Source organism: Sapajus apella, unplaced genomic scaffold (assembly GCF_009761245.1).
Source record: "Sapajus apella isolate SASKATOON/1434 unplaced genomic scaffold, GSC_monkey_1.0 scaffold68, whole genome shotgun sequence".
Lineage (NCBI taxonomy): Eukaryota > Metazoa > Chordata > Mammalia > Primates > Cebidae > Sapajus > Sapajus apella.
The window spans coordinates 6,223,838-6,248,345 of NW_022437008.1; the positions used below are offsets into that span (position 1 = coordinate 6,223,838).

At 41.6% G+C, this 24,508-nt stretch overlaps 1 protein-coding gene and 1 long non-coding RNA gene across 2 annotated transcripts in view; both read right to left on the reverse strand.

Moving 5' to 3' along the window:
* Window positions 1–24,508, reverse strand: part of UBA2 (ubiquitin like modifier activating enzyme 2) — a 42,188-nt gene that overhangs the window by 16,172 nt on the left and 1,508 nt on the right. Inside the window, exons 2-10 of the mRNA XM_032249098.1 lie at window positions 23,346–23,429; window positions 21,496–21,566; window positions 20,021–20,085; window positions 17,791–17,891; window positions 14,744–14,865; window positions 11,699–11,766; window positions 10,508–10,629; window positions 4,065–4,164; window positions 1,841–2,007 (exon numbers count right to left, since the gene is read on the reverse strand). Coding sequence (XP_032104989.1) covers window positions 1,841–2,007; window positions 4,065–4,164; window positions 10,508–10,629; window positions 11,699–11,766; window positions 14,744–14,865; window positions 17,791–17,891; window positions 20,021–20,085; window positions 21,496–21,566; window positions 23,346–23,429 — 900 coding nt within the window. The remainder of the gene's footprint in view (window positions 1–1,840; window positions 2,008–4,064; window positions 4,165–10,507; window positions 10,630–11,698; window positions 11,767–14,743; window positions 14,866–17,790; window positions 17,892–20,020; window positions 20,086–21,495; window positions 21,567–23,345; window positions 23,430–24,508) is intronic.
* LOC116530756 lies at window positions 4,605–6,140 on the reverse strand. Its single transcript, XR_004260116.1, has 2 exons — window positions 5,554–6,140; window positions 4,605–5,242 (listed from the first exon to the last, which is right to left on the reverse strand). It is a non-coding gene; the product is annotated as an uncharacterized LOC116530756 (long non-coding RNA).

Below are 24,508 nucleotides of genomic sequence, written 5' to 3' on the forward strand. Positions count from 1 at the left end.
TCCAAGTTTTTCCTGTTACAATTTGCATTTTTTCCTGAGACTATATCCTGGTCTCTAGATTTCAGCAAGGCTTCCTGCTTTGAACTAAGATAGTACCCTGGTCTAAAATTCAGAGGCACCACAGAACAGAACAAAATGTACTGATAGCATGTAGGTTATTATTATTATTTTTGAGATGGAGTCTCACTCTGTCACCCAGGCTGGTGTGCAGTGGTGCAATGTTGGCTCACTACAACCTCTGCCTCCCGGGTTCCAGTGATTCTCCTGCCTCAGCCTCCTGAGTAGCTGGGACTACAGGCGCCCACCACCATGCCTGGCTAACTTTTTTATTTTTAGTAGAGACAGGGTTTTACCATACTGCACAGGCTGGTCTTGAACTCCTGACCTTGTGATCTGCCTGCCTCGACCTCCCAAAATGCTGGGATTACAGGCATAAGCCACTGCACCAGGCCACATGTAGGCTCTTTATGTACTTATTGGTTGGCTATGAAACCTCAGGCAAGTCAACTTCCCAGAGTCAAAATCCCTTAATCTATTAAATAGGGGAAATTATATCCATATCTCTTAAGGTGTGGTGAGGACTAAGTAAGAATACTGAATACTCGGCCGGGCGCAGTGGCTCAAGCCTGTAATCCCAGCACTTTGGGAGGCCGAGGCGGGTGGATCACGAGGTCAAGAGATCGAGACCATCCTGGTCAACATGGTGAAACCCCGTCTCTACTAAAAATACAAAAAATTAGCTGGGCATGGTGGTGTGTGTCTGTAATCCCAGCTACTCAGGAGGCTGAGGCAGGAGAATTGCCTGAAACCAGGAGGTGGAGGTTGCGGTGAGCCGAGATCGCGCCATTGCACTCCAACCTGGGTAACATGAGTGAAACTCCGTCTCAAAAAAAAAAAGAATACTGAATACTCAACACGGCATCTTCCCTAGGCAGCTGTCTTATCAATCCATTACATGTGGACTTTACTCAAGAGGATAACAATTCCCATTCCAAGGGTTCTTTATTTAGCCTCTGTGCACTAATGAAAACTTCCCAAATCACTAGCATAACAATAACAATGAAAATATGAAAAGTTACCCTTTATATCACAAAACCCAAGAGACTAATGTTTATACGAATCCCAAGAATCTAAATATACTAGCTTCATTTTAGAATATTTAGATGTCTGATTCAACCAAAGTTTCAAAATCTGGGCACATAAATTTTTCTTAGGTTTCTAAAACTGGCCTTTATCCCTTACTTTAAAACCCATGACTAATCTTTACCACCATAGGAACATACAAATTTTATGAAATGAAACACTTTTAGCCATAGAAAATACTGATTACAATTAAGTAAGATTAGTTTGTAATATCAAATCTCAAAATATGCCGTAACTGCAGAGTACTATTAAATTTGATTTTAACTTCTAAGAATAATTACATCTCATTTTTGTATTAGAGCTCTGTCTTTCGGACCTTTGAAATATTTGTAACTATTTGAATTCAAAGACAATCTCACTACTTTCAAGGGCAAATCAGGCCAATGAGATGTTTTCTCCAAATGATTTTGACTTCTATGAATACATCTACGTTACAAAAGAAACATTTCACTTTAATATATTCACATTATTTTTCTAATCAACATAATTATCAACCCTGAACACACCACTAGAATACCAAGTTTTATATTGCTTGAATCCATGCACAGAAAATTCAGCTCCATACCGCAATTAGAGCTGAAAATATCCAAGGCAAATTCAACATATTTCCCCAAATCTAGTATTCAAAAAATGACACCTCAAGAACTAAAACACACATTTGATATGTAAGTACTTGCCACACATTGTCAAAACGAACCTTATCCCATATGAGCTCAGCTCCATCCCCCTTTTCTGCTAAATGAACTCTCAAAGTCTCAATGCTCTTTGAAAATAGACGTGCATAGCTCTTTACATCTAGAACCTGCTGGTCTTTCAGGCCTAACTGGGGTTCATTCTGTTGATCTGGTGCATTCGTTTCCTCTCCTAAAGAAAAAACATATTAGGAATTTCACTAATAAACATCATTCCTCTGCTGTGCACTATTTAACAAGTTCAATATCCGCCAATAAGAAATCAAATATGAAATAAATTCCATTAAAATAATTATCACAACAATACATATACCTGTACAAGCAAACTGTTCAAGTTGAGATAGGAAAGGTACAAGACCACATCAGAACCTCACAGGATTACTGGGAGATATAATGTAGATAAGATGATAAATAAGCATTATGCCCACCACCTAGTGAGCACTCAGTAAGCGGATGCTTTTAGAGTCATAATTAAATGTTTGATTACTATCCCATATTGTTGAGAACTACTTCAAAAATATATCCCAAGTCTCCCAGGATCTTTTCAGTTTCAATGGATGCTATATTGCTGTGCATAAATTAATCCTAATACAGTTTAGATAAAAGAGAGACAAGAAGTATTGAAGGGGAGAAAGCGCCCACTACAACAGTTTTCTTTCCTACATTTAAATTTTTACAATGTGCTGGGCACAGTGGCACACACTACCAGCTATTCAAGAAGCTGAGGCAGGAGGATCACTTAAGCCCTGGAGCCCAGGGATGCCATGTGCTATGACAGCTTGTGAACAGTCACTGCACTCTAATCTGGGCAATACAGCAAGACCGTGCCTCAAAAAACTTTTCATTGGGCCGGGCGTGGTGGCTCACGCCTGTAATCCCAGCACTTTGGGAGGCCGAGGCGGGTGGATCACGAGGTCAAGAGATCAAGACCATCCTGGTCAACACGGTGAAACCCCGTCTCTACTAAAAATACAAAAAATTAGCTGGGCATGGTGGTGCGTGCCTGTAATCCCAGCTACTCAGGAGGTTGAGGCAGGAGAATTGCCTGAACCCAGGAGGCAGAGGTTGCGGTGAGCCGAGATCGCGCCATTGCACTCCAGCCTGGGTAACATGAGTGAAACTCCGTCTCAAAAAAACAAAAAAAACTTTTCATTTTTAAAAATTAAAAAAATTTATATTGAAAATGTGTTTCCAGATTAAATCTTAAAGAGATAATCACAAGGGCACAAAGATGTACCTAAATAGGCCAGGCACAGTGGCTCACCCCTGTAATCCCAGCACTTTGGGAGGCCGAGGTGGGTAGATCACTTCAGGTCAGGAGTTTGAGACCAGCCTGGTTAACATGGTGAAGCCCTGTCTCTACTAAAAATAAAAAAATTAGCTGGGTGTGGTGGTGGGTGCCTGTAATCCCAGCTAATCAGGAGACTGAGGCAAGAGAATCGCTTGAACCTGGGAGGCGAAGGTTGCAGAGAGCTGAGATTGTACCACTGCCCTCCAGCCTGGGCAATAGTGTGAGACTAAGTCTCCAAAAAAAAAAGGTATATAAATATATAGTGATCTCAAAACTTTATTTCAGGATAAATATAAAAATACTATGTTTTAATCAGTAAGAAACTAGTTAACTATACCGATTGACAAAAGCAGTTCAGAGTTTATCAATAGTATGATTCCATTTATACAGCGTATACACGACTGCCTGTGGACTGCACAGAGTGGACCACCAGAACACCCCTAAAATGTTTTTAGTGGATATTTCTCTAGTGTGGGACTTCAGTGACTTTTGTTCTTCATACTTTTTTGCATTGCTTGAGTGTATAAAGACATATCATTTTCCTTTTACTTTTTTTTTTTTGAGATGGAGTCTCGCTCTGTCACCCAGGCTGGAGTGCAGTGGCACAATCTTGGCTCACTGCAGCCTCTACCTCCCAGGTTCAAGTGATTCTCTTGCCTCAGCCTCCGGAGTGGCTGGGACTACAGATGCATGCCACTACACCCGGCTAATTTTCGTATTTTTAGTAGACACAGGGTTTCACTATGTTGGCCAGGCTGGTCTTCAACTCTTGACCTTGTGATCCGCCCACCTCAGCCTCCCAAAGTGCTGGGATTACAGGCCTGAGCCACTGGGCCCTGCCACACATATCATTTTCAACCAACAACAGGGCTATACAAAGACTTCAGGCGAGGACATTTCCAGCTTAGGTATTTCCAAGACTAAAATGTATTCTTTACCTTGACTTTGTACTTCAGCCCAGTCCAACGGAACTGGAGGTTTCCTTTTCCGCCATAGTTTGTCCATTGTCAACAGATACCTGATGTCATCTTTAAAAAGCTTAAAAAAGAAAGATCCCATGAACCCTACAATTCCTAACTGATAAGGTACAAGAAAATTTCATTGCTGATCTATTATATTACACTGTGAAATCTGATTTAAAGACATGTCATATACCAGCAGCATAAAAACTTCCAAAAGGAAAAACATTTGTAAAAGGGAGTTCTAACAGAATTGCTACATTGCAAACAGTGAAGGCTCATGCCTGTAATCCCAGCACTTTGGGAAGCTGAGGCAGGCGGATCATGAGGTCAAGAGATTGAGGCCATCCTGGCCAACATGGTGAAACACAGTCTCTACTAAAAATGCAAAAATTAGCCAGGCACGGTGGCATGGGCCTGTGGTCCCAGCTACTCGGGAGGCTGAGGTTGCAGTGAGCTGAGAGAGGTTGCGCCACTGCACTCCAGCCTGGCGACAGAGTAAGACTCTGTCTCCAAAAAAAAAAAAAAAAAAAGAAAAAAGAAAAAAGAAAAAGAAAACACAGTGAGTGAAATGCAGAAGTACTTTGGGTAGCCTGAACTATGCTGACAGCCCCTGCCTTCCTAAGTCACCACTCCAAGAGCTCTTCTAAAACTCCAAAGATAGTCTGAAGCATAATCATACAAATAAATGTACACCAGCTCTGCAGGAACTACAGACAATCAGTGAGCCTAGGATTGCCAGTCAGCAACACCTCCGAGCTCATAGGGACATACCAATCAAGTACACACATTTTAAAACTAAAGTGCTTAACAACAGAACTTCTGAACTGTGGTATATTTAAAATGTGCCCTCCCCTCCAAAAATAACCCACAGAAATGAAACAAGAGCAAAAATAAAACATAAAAATCCCAAACACACAATTATTACAAAAACGAAAACTTTACAACAAGCAGACTGAGAAACTATTACATGAAAAGATGTGCTAGAACTTCATGTGATTTTAATATTTTTCCTTATCTGTATTTTTTATTGTTGATTAATTTATCTAACACATTTATTGCTGGTACCAGGTAAGAATCAAGATTTGGCTATATTTAAAAATCACAGCCATTTCTATCAAAATATATACTCAATCCACCAATACTAATTGAGCACCCTTAATCTTTTTTTTTTTTTTGAGACGGAGTTTCGCTCTTGTTACCCAGGCTGGAGTGCAATGGCGCGATCTCAGCTCACCGCAACCTCCACCTCCTGGGTTCAGGCAATTCTCCTGCCTCAGCCTGCTGAGTAGCTGGGATTACAGGCATGCGCCACCATGCCCAGCTGATTTTTTGTATTTTTAGTAGAGATGGGGTTTCACCATGTTGACCAGGATGGTCTCGATCTCTTGACCTCGTGATCCACCCGCCTCGGCCTCCCAAAGTGCTGGGATTACAGGCGTGAGCCACCGCGCCCGGCCAAGCACACTTAATCTTTAGAGAATAAGCCAAATATATAAATAATGAGAATACAATTCAGTGTGAATATAACAAAACCTTTAGTAATATAAGGATTTCCATTTTACTTAACAAATAAGGAAAATGTCTCCTTGTGACAGCAACATGTAAAATGGGTACACAGGCAGGGAGATGAATCCACTATGACTTGGGTAACAAATGTGGCTGGAAACATTTTGCAGAGGATCTTGAAGACTCGAACCAATAGTTTTCTAAGCCTAAACGCCACCTCTTTTTCTTTGATTCAACTATTACTAAATATTAGGAGCCCCTCAGAGTTCTGTACAGAGCCATCTTTTCATTCTATTCTCTGTGGTGTATCATGTCTATTTCCAGTAGTTAACCACATCTATAAACCTAGGAATCCCAATCACATCCCTAGTTGAAACCAGTCTACTTTCCTCCCAATCCCTATACACACATCTACTTCCCAACTCACTTATATCAGAGAATGGTGTCTCTGTTCTTTGACCTGCCCAGGCTGGAGTGCAGTGGTGTGACCATAGCTCACTGATGTCTCAACCTCTTGGGCTCAAGTGATATTCCTATCTCAGCCTCCCAAGTAGCTGGGGAGCACGGGCTCATGCCACCACACCTGGCTATTTTTTTTTTTTTTTTTTTGGTAGAGATGGGGTGTTGCTCCGTCTTAAGTTCCCGGCCTCCAGTATCCTCCCACCTTGGCCTTCCAAAGTGCTGGGATTACAGGTGTAAGCCACAGTGCCCATCCAAGTACCATTTTTTATTTCACTGATCTTCACCACATACATCCAAAGTCCTGTTAAGTCTACTTCTCCTCCATGTTCCACTGGGAGTACAGACAGCTGTACTCCAGATTATTCTGGTATTGCACAACTCCAGGGTCACTGTCCCAGATTGGTTATAATATGAACATCAGGTCCTAGGGCGATACGTGCATGCCCTCTATGCCCTTATAGTGATCCCGTAAGACTACCTTTCAATGGATTCCCACTGACTTGCTATAAGGTTCTTAACATGGCCTAGAAAGTCTGCCTGATTTGACCTCAACTTATCTCTCCAGTCATTTTTTTTTTTCCCACTCTCTCCCTTAATAGGATTTATGTCAGTTTTCCAACAGTTTCCTTGTACATACTGTACCCTATTCTGACTCTTATTCTTTCAAGTCTCGGGTTCAAATGTCACCTCCTTTACAAAGCCTCTTCTAAAGCCTCTCCCTAGCAACATCTGAAATGGGTACACAAGCCAGGAGATAAGTCCATTAGATGCCACTCATTATTAAAGGGCTATAAAGTACCTGAACTTAATGTCATCAAAACTCTGAAGCTGAAATTTATTGTCCGATGTTTGACTTCTCATCTAGACTGTGTGAGCTCCCTCTAAAAAGCAAGGGCTCTGGAAATCCCCTATACTTAAAATAGTGTCTAGCACACAGCAGATGTTTAAAATTATCTGCTGAACAACAGACTGGAGATGCACTTCAGATTTTTCTGGCATTCAAATGTTGCTCGGATTGGAATGGAAACAGGGGTACCAGTTTGGAAGATACTGCTGTTGCCCACATCAAAGTTTACTGCATTTTAAGCATAATCAACATAAAAAGCATTGTGATGGTTAATACTCAGTGTTAACTTGACTGAAGGATACAAGTACCAATCATAGGTGTGTCTGCGAGGGTGTTGGCCAAAGACATTAACATTTGAGTCAGTGGGCTGGGAAAGGCAGACCCACTGTTAATCTGGGTAGGCACCATCTAATCAGCTGCCATCGAGGCTAGAATATATATACAGCAGACAGAAAAAAAAAAAAAAAAAAAAAATGAAAAGACTAGACTGGCCTAGCCTCCCAGCCTACATCTTTCCCCCATGCTGGATGCTTCCTGCCCTAAAACATCGAACTCCAAGTTCTTCAGTTTTGAGACTGGCTCTCCTTGCTCTTCAGCTTGCACATGGGCATACTGTGGGACCCTGTGGTCACGTCAGTTAATACTTAATAAATGCCCCTTTATATATGTATCTATCCTACTAGTTGTGTCCCTCTAGAGAATGCTAATAGAACCACTTTTTAGAAAAGGGTTGTCGTGAAGAAATAAATACAAGAGGCCTAAGAAAGTCAACAGTGGGGAGGGCAGGGTGGCTCGCGCCTGTAATCCCAGCACTTTGGAAAACAGAGGCAGGTGGACCTCCTGAGGTCAGGAGTTTGAGACCAGCCTGACCAACGTGGCGAAACTCTGTATCTACTAAAAATACAAAAATTAGCCAGGCCTACTTGAGCGTGCCTGTAATCCCAGCTACTCAGGAGGCTGAGATAGGAGAATAGCTTGAAACTGGGAGGCAGAGGTTGCACTGAGCTGAGATCATATCACTGCACTCCAGCCTGGGCAACAGAGTAAGACTCTGTCTCCAAAAAAAAAAAAAAAAAAAGTCAGTCAACATGTGACACCTGTTACCACTGAGGAAATGAGGTGAAATACAAGCTGGGGAGAGCAGTATGCCATTTGCTTAAGATAGCAGAACCTGTGCTTGTTGGAAAGCAGACAAAAGAAACCAAGGAAAAAAAAAATCATACAAGACACAGGGCAGAGACGAAAATACTGTTGAAAGTAAAATCCCATGTGGAAGAGTTAGCCTTTACTGAAGGTTTCTCTCTAGCAGGAAAAAAAAAAAAAATAAGATAAAAGAGTTTTCAGTGGGCTGGGTGCGGTGGCTCACACCTATAATCCCAGCACTCTGGAAGGCCAAGGCAGGCAGATCACGAGGTCAAGAGATTGAGACTATGCTGGCCAACATGGTGAAACCCTGTCTCTGCTAAAAATACAAAAATTAGCTGGGTATGGTGGCGCGCATGGGGTTTCAGCCTCTCTATTTATTAGTCTCAGCTACTTGGGAGGCTGAGACAAAAGAATCACTTCAACCTGGGAGGCGGAGGATGCAGCGAGCAGAGATTGTGCCACTGCACTGCAGCCTGACGACAGAGCAAGACTCTTTCTCAAAAAAAAAAAAAAAAAAAAAGAGTAAATAACTGGGCGTGGCTGTGTGCACCTGTAGTCCCAGCTACTTAGAAGGCTGAGGCAGGAGAGTAGCTTCAACCCGGGAGGCGAAGGTTGCAGTGAGGCGAGATTGTGCCACTGCACTCCAGCCTTGTACAAATGAGACTCCATGTCAAAAACAAAACAAACAAAAAACAGAGTTTTCAGTGATGTGGAACATTCTCTCAACAGGTAAATTATGTCCAATGGCTTCAAACCTGTTCATACATCCTTAGTGAGAGTTGCAAGAATACTGAGGCAGTTTGATAAGAGCTGAGAAAGTTTTAAGTATCTACTAGAATAAACTTGTTAGGGGCTAGGCTCAGTGAGTTCATGCCTGTAATCCCAGCACTCATGGAGGCAGAGGCTGGAGGATCGCTTGAACCAGAAGTTTGAGATCTGCCCGGGCAACACAGTGAGACCCCATTCTCCATAAAAAGAAAAAAAAAAAAAAAAAAAGACCAAAAACAAAACAAAACAAACAAAAAACCCACGCACATACAACTTGCTAGGGAGTCAAGACAGAACAAAAAACTTTTTTTACAGTCTCACTCTGTTGCCCAGGCTGGAGTGCAGTGACGCAATCTCGGCTCGCCTCCTGGGTTCTGAGCCTCCGAGTAGCTAGGACTACAGGCGCATGCCGCCACGCCCAGCTAATTTTTTGTATTTTAGTAGAGCCCGGGTTTCACCGTGTCGCCCAGGCTGGTCTCGAACTCCTGAGCTCAGGCAATCCGCCTGCCTCAGCCTCCCAAAGTGCTGGGATTACAGGCATGAGCCAATGTGCCCAGCCCCAAAACAATTTTTAAACACTGACCTGATGGTCTAGATGAACAATAATTACAGAGACCCAATCAAAATAATCTCATAGATTTCTCTAGAAATATTCAACAGGCAAATAATATATACTGATGAAAAGGGATTTCACCAAGAACAAGTGGCTTATGGAGTTCGAGGGCAATTTAGGACAAATGTCAGTCAAGCTGCTAATGGAAGATAGGAGCAGGAAATAAAAGTGAAGATGAAGCCAGGCGAGGTGGCCGCCTGTTTGGGAGGCCGAGGTGGGCAGATCACTTGAGGTCAGGAATTCATGACCAGCCTGGCCAACATGGTGAGACACCACCTCTACTAAAAATACAAAATTGGCCAGGTGAGGTGGCTCACGCTTGTAATCCCAGCACTTTGGGAGGCCAAGGCGGGTGGATCATGAGGTCAAGAAATCGAGACCATCCTGGTCAACATGGTGAAACCCCGTCTCTACTAAAAATACAAAAATTAGCTGGGCATGGTGGCGCACGCCTGTAGTCCCAGATAGTCGGGAGGCTGAGGCAAGAGAATTGCTTGAACCCAGGAGACGGAGGTTGCAGTGAGCCGAGATCGCGCCATTGCGCTCCAGCCTGGGTAACAAGAGCGAAACTCCGTCTCAAAAAAAAAAAAAAAAAAAAAAAATTAGCCAGGCATGGTGGTACACACCTGTAATCCCAGCTACTCAGGAGGATGTGGCAGAACTGCTTGAACCCAGGAGGCAGAGGTTGCAGTGAGCTGAGATCATGTGACTGCACTCCAGCCTAGGTGACAAGACTGAGACTCCGTCTCAGAAAAAAAGTGAAGATGAGAAGCAGCAGGAAAACCAAGAAGTTCTGTAAAAAGTGGGGGAAGAAAAGACAACTAAGAAGGTATGCAAGCAAGCCTCCAATTTTACCTCCTATTTAGATGTTATACTAATAGATTTAGTAGAGATGCTAATATTTTCAAAACTGCATATCCGGACTGCAATAATCATTTTATCAGGACGTCATGAGGCATATACACAGAAGGTTAATTCAATTTTATGGACTATTTTAAAACAAGCAGAACTAGAACAATACATCTATGCACAACAATACATCCATCTACCCAAAATTATAAAAAAAGTAAATCTAACCTTGGTAAAAAGTTTAACTGGATCATATCCAGTTGATTTAGCCCATTCCTTAGTGGAAATACGTTTAATGTCACCATCTTCATTAGATGCTCTAGCTCTGGCTTCAGCTTCTGTTGGTTCCCCTACAAAACAATCATCATTTTATTTTCAATTGTAATAAATGTAGAGCTGAACTCTTACTCAGCTTTGGGAATAAAAAGAGAGTCACTCATGGAAATCCCCAAATGCAACATACTCTGAGTTCAAGGAAAAAAAAAATAACATGCTCATCAGCATCTTTTTATATCTCAGTTTCTTTCTTGTTTTTGGAGACAGTGTCTTGCTCTGTCAACTTGGCTGCAGTCTTTAATTGTCAAGACCTCTGCTCACTGCAGCCTCTACCTTCTGGGCTCAAGCCATCTTCCTGTCTCAGCCTCACGAGTAGTTGGGACTGTACGTGCACACCATTATGCCTGGCTGATTTTTGTATTTTTTGTAGAGACAAGGTTTTGCCATGTTGGCCAGGCTGGTCTCGAACACCTGACCTCAAGCAATCTGTCTGCTTCAGCCTCTCAAAATGCTGGGATTACTAGCGTGAATCATCTCGACTGTCCTGCTGTACCTCAGTTTCTGAAAGCTACACATAAAACAGTTCAAAGCACAGACCAATTATGAGATCTAGGAACAATCTGCAGCTCTATTAGACTCGTAAAATTTCTCTTAACCTTGATTTCCTTTTTAGTAACCTAAAATCACATTTTTTTGGTAAAACATTGTTTTGGCCAGGCATGGTGGCTTATGCCTTTTATCCCAGCACTTTGGGAGGCTGAGGCTGGTGGATCACCTGAGGCCTGGCATTTCAGACAAGCCTGGAGAACATGGTGAAATCCCGTGTCTACTAAAAATACAAAAATTAGCTAGGCGCAGTGGCAGGCCCCTGTAATCCCACTACCCGGGAGGCTGAGGCAGGAGAATCGCTTCAACCTAGGAGGTGGAGGTTGCAGTAAGCCGAGACCATACCATTGTACTCCAGTCTGGGCGACTAGAGCAAAATTCCATCTCAAAAAAAAAAAAAAAAAAAAAATTAAGTAACACGTTAAACATACATTATCTAGCACATATAGCAATTTTTTCCCCTTAAGCTACCAAAATTAAATCAACAAAATAAAGATAATAGTTGCTAATAAAACATATGCCAAATAATTTACTCACAGGCAGCTTCAGGATCAGCTCTGTCAGGAGATACTTCTTGATCAGCATCTTCTTCCCCAAACAACTGGCTATAATTTAAGAATAGTAAATACTTATGTACAAAAAAGCATTCTGAACAAACACCTAATTATTACAAATGTTTAGCAGAGATAAAGGGTGAACGACTAGCTGGGCCCAGTGGCTGACGCCTGTATACAATCCCAGCACTTTGGCAGGCCGAGGCAGGCAGATCACGAGGTCAGGAGTTTGGACCAGCCTGACCAACACGGTGAAACCCCGTCTCTACTAAAAACACCAAAATCAGCCAGGGGTGGTGGCATGTGCCTGTAATCCTATCTACTCAGGAGGCTGAAGCAGGAGAATTGCTTCAACCCAGGAGGCAGAGGTTGCACTGAGCTGAGATGGTGCCACTGTACTCCAGCCTGGGTGACAAAGCAAGACTCTGTCTCCAGAAAAGAAAAAAAAGAAAGAAAGAAAAAAAAAGAATGAACTGATAAATAACTATAAATTTAGAAGTATTAACACAATGTGCTTAGCTTGCATCCTAATGTGAACGGCAATGCAAGCAAGGTTAAACTGTAGCAGGCCTACAATCATTCCTATCAGTGAGGCTCTGCACATTTTAATGTTAAAATCTCTACTCAAGAAACAAGTGAGCGGTTTTCACTTACAACCTGGATAACATTCTAACACCAGAAGAATGTTTGTGAAGTACACCTGCAGCTACCTGTTCAACGAACATCACCATACTGCCATGTGCAGAGTCCTGATCTAGGGCACAAAAATTCAGCAATGAACAAGATACCTTTTTTTCATGGTAGTATAGCTCTTTACTGCTGAATAGTCTTAACAAACAAATTTGAAGGTATTAAACTGAGATTCTTTTTTATTAATAAAGTTATCCTAAAAACTGTTTAATCACTTGTGGATTTAAGTTTCCAGTATTTCCTTAAGTATATGACTAATGAAAGTTATAGAAATCCTTGGTACAACCCCCCACCCAAGTATAATTTCAAAGCTCTAATATTCACTCCCAACAAGGGCAAGTAACACTTGCTAAACTTAATGCTCTGCCAACTAGTGAGTGCAAAATAATAGACATCCCCTAACTTACAATGGCTCCACCTATGATTTTTCTATTTTACAACAGGTTAACTCAAGTATTAAAATGCATTTTTGGCTGGGCATGGCGGCTCATGCCGGTAATCCCAGCACTTTGGGAGGCCGAGGCAGGTGGATCACCTGAGGTCAGGAGTTCGAGACCAGCCTGGCCAACGTGGTGAAACCCCATCTCTACTAAAAATACAAAAATTAGCCAGGCATGGTGGTGGGCTTCTGTAATCTCAGCTACTCAGGAGACTGAGGCAGCAGAATCACTTGAACCTGGGAGGTACTCATTTTTGTACTTTTGGTAGAAATGGGGTTTCACCATGTTGTCAAGACTGGTCTCGAACTCGGGGCCTCAAGTGATCCACCCACCTGAACTTTCGTGATGAAACGGTTATTTGCTAAATTTTATCAAATGCTTTTTCTACATCTATGAAAATTATATAGTTTCTCTATTTATTTTTTTTTTTGAGATGGAGTTTCGCTCTTGTTACCCAGGCTGGAGTGCAATGGCGCAGTCTCGGCTCACCACAATCTCCAATTCTTGAATTCAAGCTATTCTCCTGCCTCAGCCTCCCAAGTAGCTGGAATTACAGGCATGTGCCACCACGCCCAGCTAATTTTGTATTTTTAGTAGAGACAGGGTTTCTCCCTGTTGGTCAGGCTGGTCTTGAACTCCTGACCTCAGGTGATCCACACATCTTAGCTTCCCAAAGTGCTGGGATTACAAGAGTGAGCCACTGTGCCTGGCCGTTTCTCTTTATTAACAAGTGAATGATGTTTACAGATTTTCTAGTTTAAGCCTTGCTTATAGGCCTGAATAAACACATTTGGTCATGGTACACTTTTTATTTTATATGATTCTAAATCCATATGCTATTTTTTTTTTTTTTTTTGAGATGGAGTCTTGCTCTGTCACCCAGGCTGGAGTGCAGTGGTACAACCTCTGCCATCTGGGTTCAAGTGGTTCTCTTGCCTCAGCCTCCTGAGTAGCCGGGATTACAGGCACCCGCCACCACATCCAGCTAATTTTTGTATTTTTGGTAGAGATGGAGTTTTGCCACGTTGGCCAGGCTGGTCTCAAACTCCTGACCTTGGGTGATCCACCCACCTCAGCCTCCCAAAGTGCTAGGATTACAGGTGTAATCCATCGCGTCTGGCCCCATATGCTAATATTTTATATAGGATTTTTGCATCTATTATTTATGTGTAAGACTGACTAGCAATTTTTTCTTATGCCATAATGACCTTGACAGGTTTTGCTATCATAAACATTTGCTAGCCTCATAACATGAGCTAAGTAGTATTCCCTTTTAAAAATTCCTTGGGGAGATTTTAGCAAAGATTATAATATACTCTCTGCAAGTTTAATGAAATGAATCTAAAAATCACACAGGTCTGGTGCATTATTTAGAAGAATTTAAACTATTATGTTTCTCTAAGGTAGAGTGCTATATTCAGGCTTTCTATTTCCTTTTGAGTTAATGTTTTTCTTTTTTGGAGACAGTCTCATGCTGTCCCCCAGGCGGGAGTGCGGTAGTGCCATCTCCACTCACTTCAACCTCTACCTTCCAGGTTCAAGTGGTTCTCATGGCTCAGTCTCCTGAGTAGCTGAGATTATAGGGGCACCACCATGTGCAGCTAATTTTTATATTTTTTAGTAGAGACGGGGCGGGGGGTTGGCCATGCTGGTTTTGAACTCCTGACCTCAGGTGATCCGACCACCTCAGCCTCCCAAAGTGCTGGGATTACAGGTGTGAGCCACCGTGCCAAGCTGGCTGAATTTAACCTAAAAAATACTACAAGAAATCTACTAAAGCGTCCCTTCACCCTATTTAAACATCCTAAGTTCAATCTCTTCAAGAAAATTAAATAAAAACAACTCCATTTTCCATCACCAGTACCGAAAAGCATGCCAAGAAATATACACGCTCTTACTTGAACAAGTACTTTGCCCAAACGATGCAATGTATAGGTTCTGAAGGTGTGTTACGAATTGTACAGCCAGGAAAGGTTCTCTGGGTTGGCTTAGGATGACATTCATAACACTCAGTCACACCCTACGAAGTCAGAGTATGAGAAAAATAGTTACTCCATTATGGTAGTTTCTCAACATTATAAGGTAATATAAACACTCATTCATCTATATTCCAACTAGGTTTTATGTTGTCAAGAAATTTTAAAGTATTAGTGACTCCAAAATCCCTATTTTACGATAAACTAATACAAAAGCTAACTGAATCTACCAAGTCACAGCTAAGGCTGTGCCAGGACTCCAACGCCTGGCTCAACGAACAAGATTTACAAGCCAAATAAAAATTATTACACCTGAGTTTACCTTGATTGCACTAAACAGAAAAACTACTGGAAAGACAAACAGCAGCTTTCCAACAAATTACTTCTGAAAGTTGTAAATGTTATTTAAATATTCGCAGCCATATCCTTGCATTTTTTTCTTTTTTTTTGAGCAAAACTAAGTGGGTCTGGTGAATATTAACCATATCCTTGTAATCCCCTGTAAATTAAACTAAACGTTAATTTCAAGATATAACTACGTATGCAGAAAAATCCTATGTATTACTAAACCATACACTCTTCATTTTATTGATATACTTTTTTTGGGAGGGAGACGGAGTCTCGCTCTGTTGTCCAGGCTGGAGTGCAGTGGTGTGATCTTGGTTCACTGCAACCTCTGCCTCCCAGATTCAAGCCATTCTCCTGCCTCAGCCTCTTGAATAGCTGGGATTACAGGTGTCTGCCATCAAGCCTGGCTAATTTTTTTTTATTTTTAGTAGAGATGGGGTTTCACGACGTTGGCCAGGCTGGTCTTGAACTCCTGACTTCATGGATCTGCCCACTTCGGCCTCCCAAAGTATTGGGATTACAGGCGTAAGCCACTGCACCCAGCCCATTTTATTGATATACATCCAAATTTTAAGTTATAATTTAAGGAATTTATGCCTTCGAAGAAGTTTATGACACCTGAGACAACTTTTCAAAACTATCAAATGAATAATCTTTCATCATCTCAGATATTCCTAACTTCAGTCTTTTTTTGAAAGACAGGATCTCTCACTTGAGGTCAGAAGTTCGAGACCAGCCTGGCTAACATGGTGAAACCCCATTTCTAGTAAAAACACAAAATTAGTCAGGTGTAGCAGTACCTGTCTGTAATCCCAGCTACTCAGGAGGCTGAGGCATAAGAATGGCCTGAACCTGGGAGGCAGAGGTTGCAATGACCCGAGATTGTGCCACTGCACTCCAGCCTGGGCGACAAGAGTAAAACTCCATCTCAAAATATTTTTTAAAATAAATAATAAAATAAAGACAAGATCTCACTCTATCACCCAGGTTGGAGTGTAGTGGTGTGATCATAACTCAGAGCAGCCAAAACTGTCAAATACTGTTTTTTTTTCTTCCTAAGGTGCAAGCAAAATACTATTTTAACATAAATTGCAGCAGACTTAGTTTTCTTTGAAACACCATTTCTGATGAATCATCCAATATGCTTTCTTGAGGGTAGGCACACGACATGCAGTCATGAGACTCATATTGCAATGCAGACAGAGAACTTCCGCCTTGATCTGTCAATAGATACTGAAGGCCTGCACTTATTTAACAATCTAATACATACTGACATACATAATGGTCTTTTGCAGAATGGTATTGAATAAGGTTCCAAGAATAACATTTAACAGTTAAAACAAATAAAGCCAAATTTCTAACATGGATAAACTGCCAAAAAAATATTAAGAGACAACCAGCAAATGTTAAGTATGGTATAATTCTCTTTCTATAGTTTTAAAACGTGGAAAACAATTCCTCAAATGTATCTACGATATTTAATTTCTTTTTTTTTTTTGAGACGGAGTTTCACTCTTGTTACCCAGGCTGGAGTGCAATGGCGCGATCTCGGCTCACCACAACCTCTGCCTCCTGGGTTCAAGCAATTCTCCTGCCTCAACCTCCTGAGTAGCTGGGATTACAGGCACGCACCACCATGCCCAGCTAATGTTTTGTATTTTTAGTAGAGACGGGGTTTCACCATGTTGACCAGGATGGTCTCGATCTCTTGACCTCATGATCTTGAACTGTAAGAAGAAAGATCTGTACAGCAAATGAAGCTGTGCTGAGGTTTTAAAAACTGAGGTATGAACACGCAGGTATTTTGCTTTATTATTCTCTAGTTGTATTTAAATGTTTGAAATACTTCACAAATATACCCCTAAAAAGTTTTTTTTTTTTTTTTTTTAAAAAAGACGGGGTTTCACCATGTTGGTCAGGCTGGTCTTGAACTCCCGATCTCAGTGATCCGCCTGCTTTGGCCTCCAAAGTGTTTGGATTACAGGCGTGAGCCACCCCTAAAAAGTTTTCAAAGTTCCCTTCCACTCTATAAACCCAGACTCTTTTAGACAATAGAATTTTTTTTTGAGATAGAGTTTCACTCTCGTTGCCCAGGCTAAAGTGTAATGGCACAATCTCAGCTCACTGTAAGCTCTACCTCCTGGGCTCAAGCAATTCTCCTGCCTCAACCTCCCAAGTAGCTGGGACTACAGGTGCACACCACTGCGCCTAATTTTTTGTATTTTCAGTAGAGACTAGATTTCACCATGTTGGCCAGGCTGGTCTTGAACTCCTGACCTCAGGTATTCCACCTGCCTCAGCCTCCCAAAGTGTTTGGATTACAGGTGTGAGCCACCGTACCCAGCCAACAAAAAGAAATTTTTGATGCCTGGTAGATCACACTTACCAGTCTAAGGATTCATTTACACAGGTTAAATGAAACAAAATGGCAGAGCTGAAAGATTTCCTTACCCAGTCTTTTAGGCACCTTTATAGAATTCTAAGTTTTATATGAGCATAAAAATCCTTACATTTTGGATATCCATCTGCTCATTTTATATAAAAACAAAGTTTATTTCCTCCCCCTCCTAGTTTCCAAATAAATATTTGGGAAGTTAAAAAAAAATTAAACTTTTCTTTACCTTTTTGATAGTAGTTACTTGTCCAAGATACCCAGCAGTTCCACTTTCAATAAGAGGAACATCAGCTGCCAGGCACATTCTATTAACATGGTTTCGAGCAGCTGGAAGTAAAAAATCAGTATGAGTTTTTGAAAAATCAAATTAGTTATCTTTAATTAGTATGGCACAGACCCAAAACTATCATATTGACTTCATTTTTTGTACAATTTTTTTTCTCTTCTTTTTTTTTTTTTTTTGAGACAGAGTCTCACACTGTTGCCCAGGCTGTAGTGCAGTGGCAGAATCTCCATCTCCTGGGTTCAAGCAATTCTCCTGCCTCAGCCTCCCAAGTAGCTGGGACTACAGGCATGCACCACCATGCCCAACTAATATATATTTTTTTGTATTTTTAGTAGAGACAGGGTTTCACCATGTTGGCCAGCATGGTCTTGATCTCCTCACTTTGTGATCCGCCCACCTTGGCCTCCCAAAGTGCTGGGATTACAGGCGTGAGCCACCGCACCCAGTCGTACAATTTTCTTATGGATAGGGCCAAAGTAATACAACTGTTAATTATAGACATTTAAGCGACATTCATTTAGCAAAATATCAAACAAATAGAATTTATATCACAAATTTACCCCAGAAAAAGCACCCACAGAAACACATGATTTTAAAAATCCACAGTGCCATCTTTTTTTTTTTTTTTTTTTTTTTTTCGAGAAGGAGTTTCGCTCTTGTTACCCAGGCTGGAGTGCAATGGCGCGATCTCAGCTCACCGCAACCTCCGCCTCCGGGGTTCAGGCAATTCTCCTGCCTCAGCCTCCTGAGCAGCTGGGACTACAGGCACGCGCCACCATGCCCAGCTAATTTTTTGTATTTTTAGTAGAGACGGGGTTTCACCATGTTGACCAGGATGGTCTCGATCTCATGACCTCGTGATCCACCCGCCTTGGCCTCCCAAAGTGCTGGGATTACAGGCTTGAGCCACCGCGCCCGGCCTCACAGTGCCATCTTTCTCTTCTATTTCTGTACCTTACAGAAAACATTGCTTCAAGGTGTTCCTTAACTCACCATTACTCTAATATAATTATCTGATAACATACAACAGAAGTGAAGGCAGAATGTAGAATACCAGCTTGGAACTGTTAAAGTAGTTTAAGACTAGGAAAAAAGATGAGTCAGGTTAAGAGAGTAATTCCACGCTGGGAGCAGTGGCTCACCCCCATAATCTCAACATTTTCAGAGTCTGAGATGAGAGGACTGCTTGAAGCCAGGAGTTCCAGACCAGCCTGGGCAACAAAGCAAGACTTCATCTCCACAAAAAAAATTAAAAAATTTAGCTGGGTGTGGTGGCGCATGACTGTAGTCTTAGCTACTGCGGAGCTGAGGCAAGAATATTACCTGAGCCCATCTGAAGGCTGTAGTGAGTTATGATCACACTACTGCACTCTAGCCTGGGCAACAGTGAGACCCCTCCACCAGCCTTAAAAAATATATAAAAGAAAAAAAAATAAAGAAAAAAAAATATATATGAAAGTAATTTTGACTTTTCCTTCTGTTTTTTTTGTTTTGGTATTTCTTGCCCAGCTTGTTGCAAATTCACTTGACAGATATACTTTTACATATTCAAGTAATTACAGGCAAAAATATCACCGAAGCATTTCTGCCCCTCCCTCCTGTCATACTTTTTTTTTCCAGACAGGACTGAACTCTGTTACCAATGCTGGGGTGCGGTGGTGTGATCTAGGCCCACTGCAACCTCTGCCTCCTGGGTTCAAGCCATTCTCCCACCTCAGCCTTTGAAGAAGCTGGGACTACAGGCACATGCCACCACACTGACTAATTTTTGTGTTTTTTGGTAGAGACGAGGTTTCACCGTGTTGGCCAGGCTGGTCTTGAACTCCTGACCTCAAGTGATCCTCCTGCCTCGGTCTCTCAAAGTGCTGGGATCAAAGGCATGAGCCACTGTGCCCAGCCACAGTAACACTTTTTCAGAGCTTTTCAATTCAATTTTGTTTCTACCTTTTGGAAGAAATACAGAAAATAGGATAGCTAAATTCCCACCTGGAATAAGTCATTTCTATATAAAACTGCAATCAGTGGGGGAGCTTAAAACATGATCACTTCCATTCCATCTTTTAATTTCTAAATCACAAGTAAATAGTCTTAATAAATATTAAATTTGTAAACCAATTTGATATGGGGAACAGGAAATACTGAGAAATTGAAAGTATTAAAATAATCTCACCTCTGTTATCTAAAGCATTCATAACCAATATAAACTGCCGAAAAAATTCCACATTATAGTCAGGGCTACAAAACAAAATAAAAAAGGTCACCAAAACTGGCCTTCCACATGATCTTTGCAGTATAATAAACAGTTCTGAAAAAGCGTAAGCGTAAACAAAACTGATATTAGGATTATATGCCATATAAATAGTTAAGGTTTGACTGTTTCCAAACATAAGCAGATATTAAAGAAATTATTTCTCTCGAATTCCTATCATTTTTGGCCCGCTACCTAGGGCACAAGAGAAGGATCTCAAACTGGCAGAAAGATGGCATGACTTCCATTAGTCCCGCTAGGCCTTCTTTGGGCAGCGAGTGCCTGGGAACACATCAAGAACACATTCCCAGGATCTGCCTGGCCTCTGGCTTCACTTCACATGATAAGGATCAGGCAAGGTTCAGGCCCCTAGGGTCTCTGCTTTTAGCAGCACTGGGAAAGCAACATAGGGTAAGGAGGTTACAGGGCTATAGGCAGGTTCAGAGAGTAAACATTCAGTCATTAAAAAACAAGCTGGAGACACAAATGCCCTGAGACAGTATAAGTACCTCAAATAAGGATTATTTTTAATACCATTTACTTGTGAGCTAAACTACCATAAATAACGGACAATTTCGGCCCACAGTTCCTTTGCTCCAAAACCTCCAAAATTATATATTTACTCTATTTCTCTTTAGTGAGATGAATATATTTATGTACTGTCAATACTACTGCCCTACCACAATTCCAAGTGTTATACTACAGAAGTCAGAGTTCTAATAAACAGATTATTTTGGGAGGGAACTTTTTTTTTTTTTGAGACAGAGTCTTGCTGTGTTGCCAGGATGGAGTGCAGTGGTGCGATCTTGGCTCACCGCAGCCTCTGCCTCCTGGGTTCAATGGATTCTCTTGCCTCAGCTTCCCAGGTAGCTAGGACTACAGGTATGTAACACCACGCCCAGCTAACTTTTGTATTCTTAGTAGAGACGGGGTTTCACCGTGTTGGCCAGGATGGTCTTGATCTCTTGACCTTGTGATCCGCCCGCCTCAGCCTCCCAAAGTGCTGGGATTACAGGCGTGAGCCACCGCGCCCGGCCTGGGAAGGAACCTTTTAAACAGAAAAAGGCAAACACTTTAGAAAAGTCTGCATCATCATAAATAAGGATATTTCATAGTTTAAAGTATCTTCTTACTTAAGGCAAGAATATAAGGTCTTTATAAATTTCCAAGTAACCTACTTATTAAAAGTATTAAAATATCTCACTGCTTATCTAAATCATTCAAACCATGTATTTATGAACTGGTAAAAAGAATGCTATTTTGTGAGCAGAAATTACAACTATTTAATAATTCTAGAAAAATCATTTTTAAAAAGCTGAATGACTTTGAGCTTATATATTTGTCTTACAAAACCCTTATACTTTACACAACTTTGCAATGTAATCATTAGAGCATACTTCATGATGCTGTCATGGTAGGCAACGATATTAGCTTTCGGGTAAAACTGCAGTACACTTTCCTTGGCAACCTGGAAAAATAAACAACACTGAATTACTACAACTTTTCTGTTCCTATCTGAAACCTGCTTCTGGAAGCCACAATGCTGTTGTTTATCTACTTACATAGTACCTTATTCATATTAAACACCAAATAAGTACAAAAACGTGACAAAATTGCATTAGGATTAAGCTACACACATTTTATACCCTATACTTATAACAAGACCACCCCCACTGACCCATGTACCACCAAACACACTTCTACATGAATGGCAAGCTTCAGCAAATATACGACATGAAGTAACCAAGTATCATTTGTTCACTCACTTAAAGTATTTACTGCGCATCTTGTATGTACCAGGAACTATATAATGTACATGTCGAGCAATAGAGACATTAATCAAATAGCCATCCAGGTAAATTTATGAACTATGATGATAAATGACATTAAAATGATAAGAAAAGGCCAGGCATGGTAGCTCATGCCTGTAATCCCAGCACTTGGGAGATCAAGGTGGGAGGATCCCTTGTGGTCAGGAGTTCCAGGCTGCAGTGAGCCATGACCACCATATCACTGCAATTCCAGCCTGGGTGACAGAGACTCTATCTCAAACAAACAAACAAAAACCAGAAAATGATAGGAAAAGTAAAAGTTGTTATGAGAAATACCAACCTGACTTAGTATAAAAGGTTTAGGAAAGTACTCCTGGAGAAGGAAGCCAAAAGATGAAAAGGAAAAACGAGTGGAGGGTTGCCAAACAGGCTGAAAGACAGGCAAAGGGAAAAGATGTTTTAAGACTCTGAAACAGCCAGGCACAGTGCCTCACGGCTGTAATCTCAGCAGTCTGGGAGGCCAAGGCGGGCAGATCACCTGAGGTTGGGAGCTTGAGACCAGCCTGACCAACACAGAGAAACCCCGCCTCTACTAAAAAAAAGGAAAACACAAAAAATTAGCTGGGCTTGGTGGCGCATGCCTGTAATTCTAGCAACTCAGGAAGCTGAGGCAGGAGAATCACTTGGGCCCACGAGGCGGAGGCGGAGGTTGCAGTGAGCAGAGATAGAGCCATTGCACTCCAGCCTGAGCAACAATATTGAAATTCCATCACACACACAAAAAAGAAGACTCTGAATCAGCCGGGCCCATGGTGGCTCACACCAGTAATCCCAGCACTTTGGGAGGCTGAGGCAGGTCAGGAGTTTGAGACCAGCCTGGTCAACATGGTGAAACCCTGTCTCTACTAAGGATACAAAAAATTAGCCAGACGTGGTGGCGCACACCTGTAATCCCAGCTACTCGGGAGGCTGAGGCAGGAGAATAACTTGAGTCCAGGAGGCAGAGACTGCAGTGAGCCGAGATCACGCCACTGCAATCCAGCTTAGGGGACAGAGCAAGACTCCATGGGGGTCGGGGGGAGACTCTGAATCACCAAGGGACATTTAAAAAACTAAACAAAGGTCAGGGGAAACTGTCTTGTTTCAAGGAGGACAGCAGCATAGGCTGTAGCTCCTCTAGCACCCAAACACAGCAGTAGTCAACCTCTAGGGGGTGAAGGAATATGAAGTGCATACTAAGTAACCATTAGAAACTTAAATATGAAAAGGCCATGAAAGTCACACCATTCATGGATGATTTCCTTTTTAGACCAAAAAAGGAGGGTTTAATCTTTAGTCCTTTACTTGACATATTTTTATCCTTCACAATCCCTCAGCCCATTTTTTCCCTCCTACAGGACAGGTAGAATTAATCTGGTATCACAAACAGAAGCTCCATCAAAGAATTATAGAAATGGTATGAGAAATATAGTTACCTGTGCCTTTGATCTTCCAACATGTTTCTTTTGAAACAAAAACTGTCTGTTGAGGTTGCTGACATCAATAGTATCCAGATCAATCTACAAATGCATAAACCCCAGATAAATGACAAAAGTTCTGGTATGTTTAAGCTGTATCACTACCCTCAGCACTTACAATCCAGAACCTTTGATATTTGCTACATTAGTGGAGAAAACATTTTTCGAATCCGCCATACCAAAATTATTAAACTGATAAAAGAATAATTTAACGCACGTAAAAATCTAGATTTAATGTCAGAGATAATCTTCTCAAAAATACTTTGAAAAGGATGGCATTTTTTGTTTAATCATCCTGGCAAATATTTCAGGAAATTCCTTGGATGCCATAAAAATACACGTAAATTTATTAAAAATATATGTGCTGTTGACCAAGCGTGGTGGCTCACACCTGTAATCCCAGCACTTTGTGAGGCCAAGGTGGGCAGATCACCTAAGGTTGGGAGTTCGAGACCGGCCTGGCCAACATAGAGAAACCCTGTCTCTAGCAAAAAATACAAAATTAGCCGGGCGTGGCGGTGAATGCCTATAATCCCAGCTACTCAGGAGGTTGAGACAGGAGAATCGCTTGAACCCAGGAGGCGGAGGTTGCAGTGAGCCGAGATCGCACCATTGCACTCCAGCCTGGGTAACAAATGCGAAACTCTGTCTCAAAAAACAAACAAAAAAACAAAACAAACAAAAAAAAAAAACCGAAGAAAAAAATATATATGGGCTGTCGAGGTAAACACTAACTGAAAATAATATTTCTCTGGGCCGGGAGTGGTGGCTCACACCTACAATCCCAACACTTTGGGAGACAATGTGAGAAAATGGATCGAGCCAGGCATTCAAGTCCAGTCTATGCAACATAGTTGAGACCCTGGTGGCTACAAGAAATAGAACAATTAAAATTAGCGGGCATGGTGGCGCATGCCTGTAGTCACAGCTGCTTGGGAGGCTGAGGTGAGAGGACCACTGGAGCGTGGTAGGCAGGGGTTGCAGTGAGCCGAGATCGTGCCACTGCACACCCGCCGAGGTGACAGAGTGAGAACCTGTCTCAAAAAACAAAAAAGTATTTCTCTATCAATCTAATTACTCTATCAAATACAAAATATTAAATTTAACTGTGCTGTGTTCTT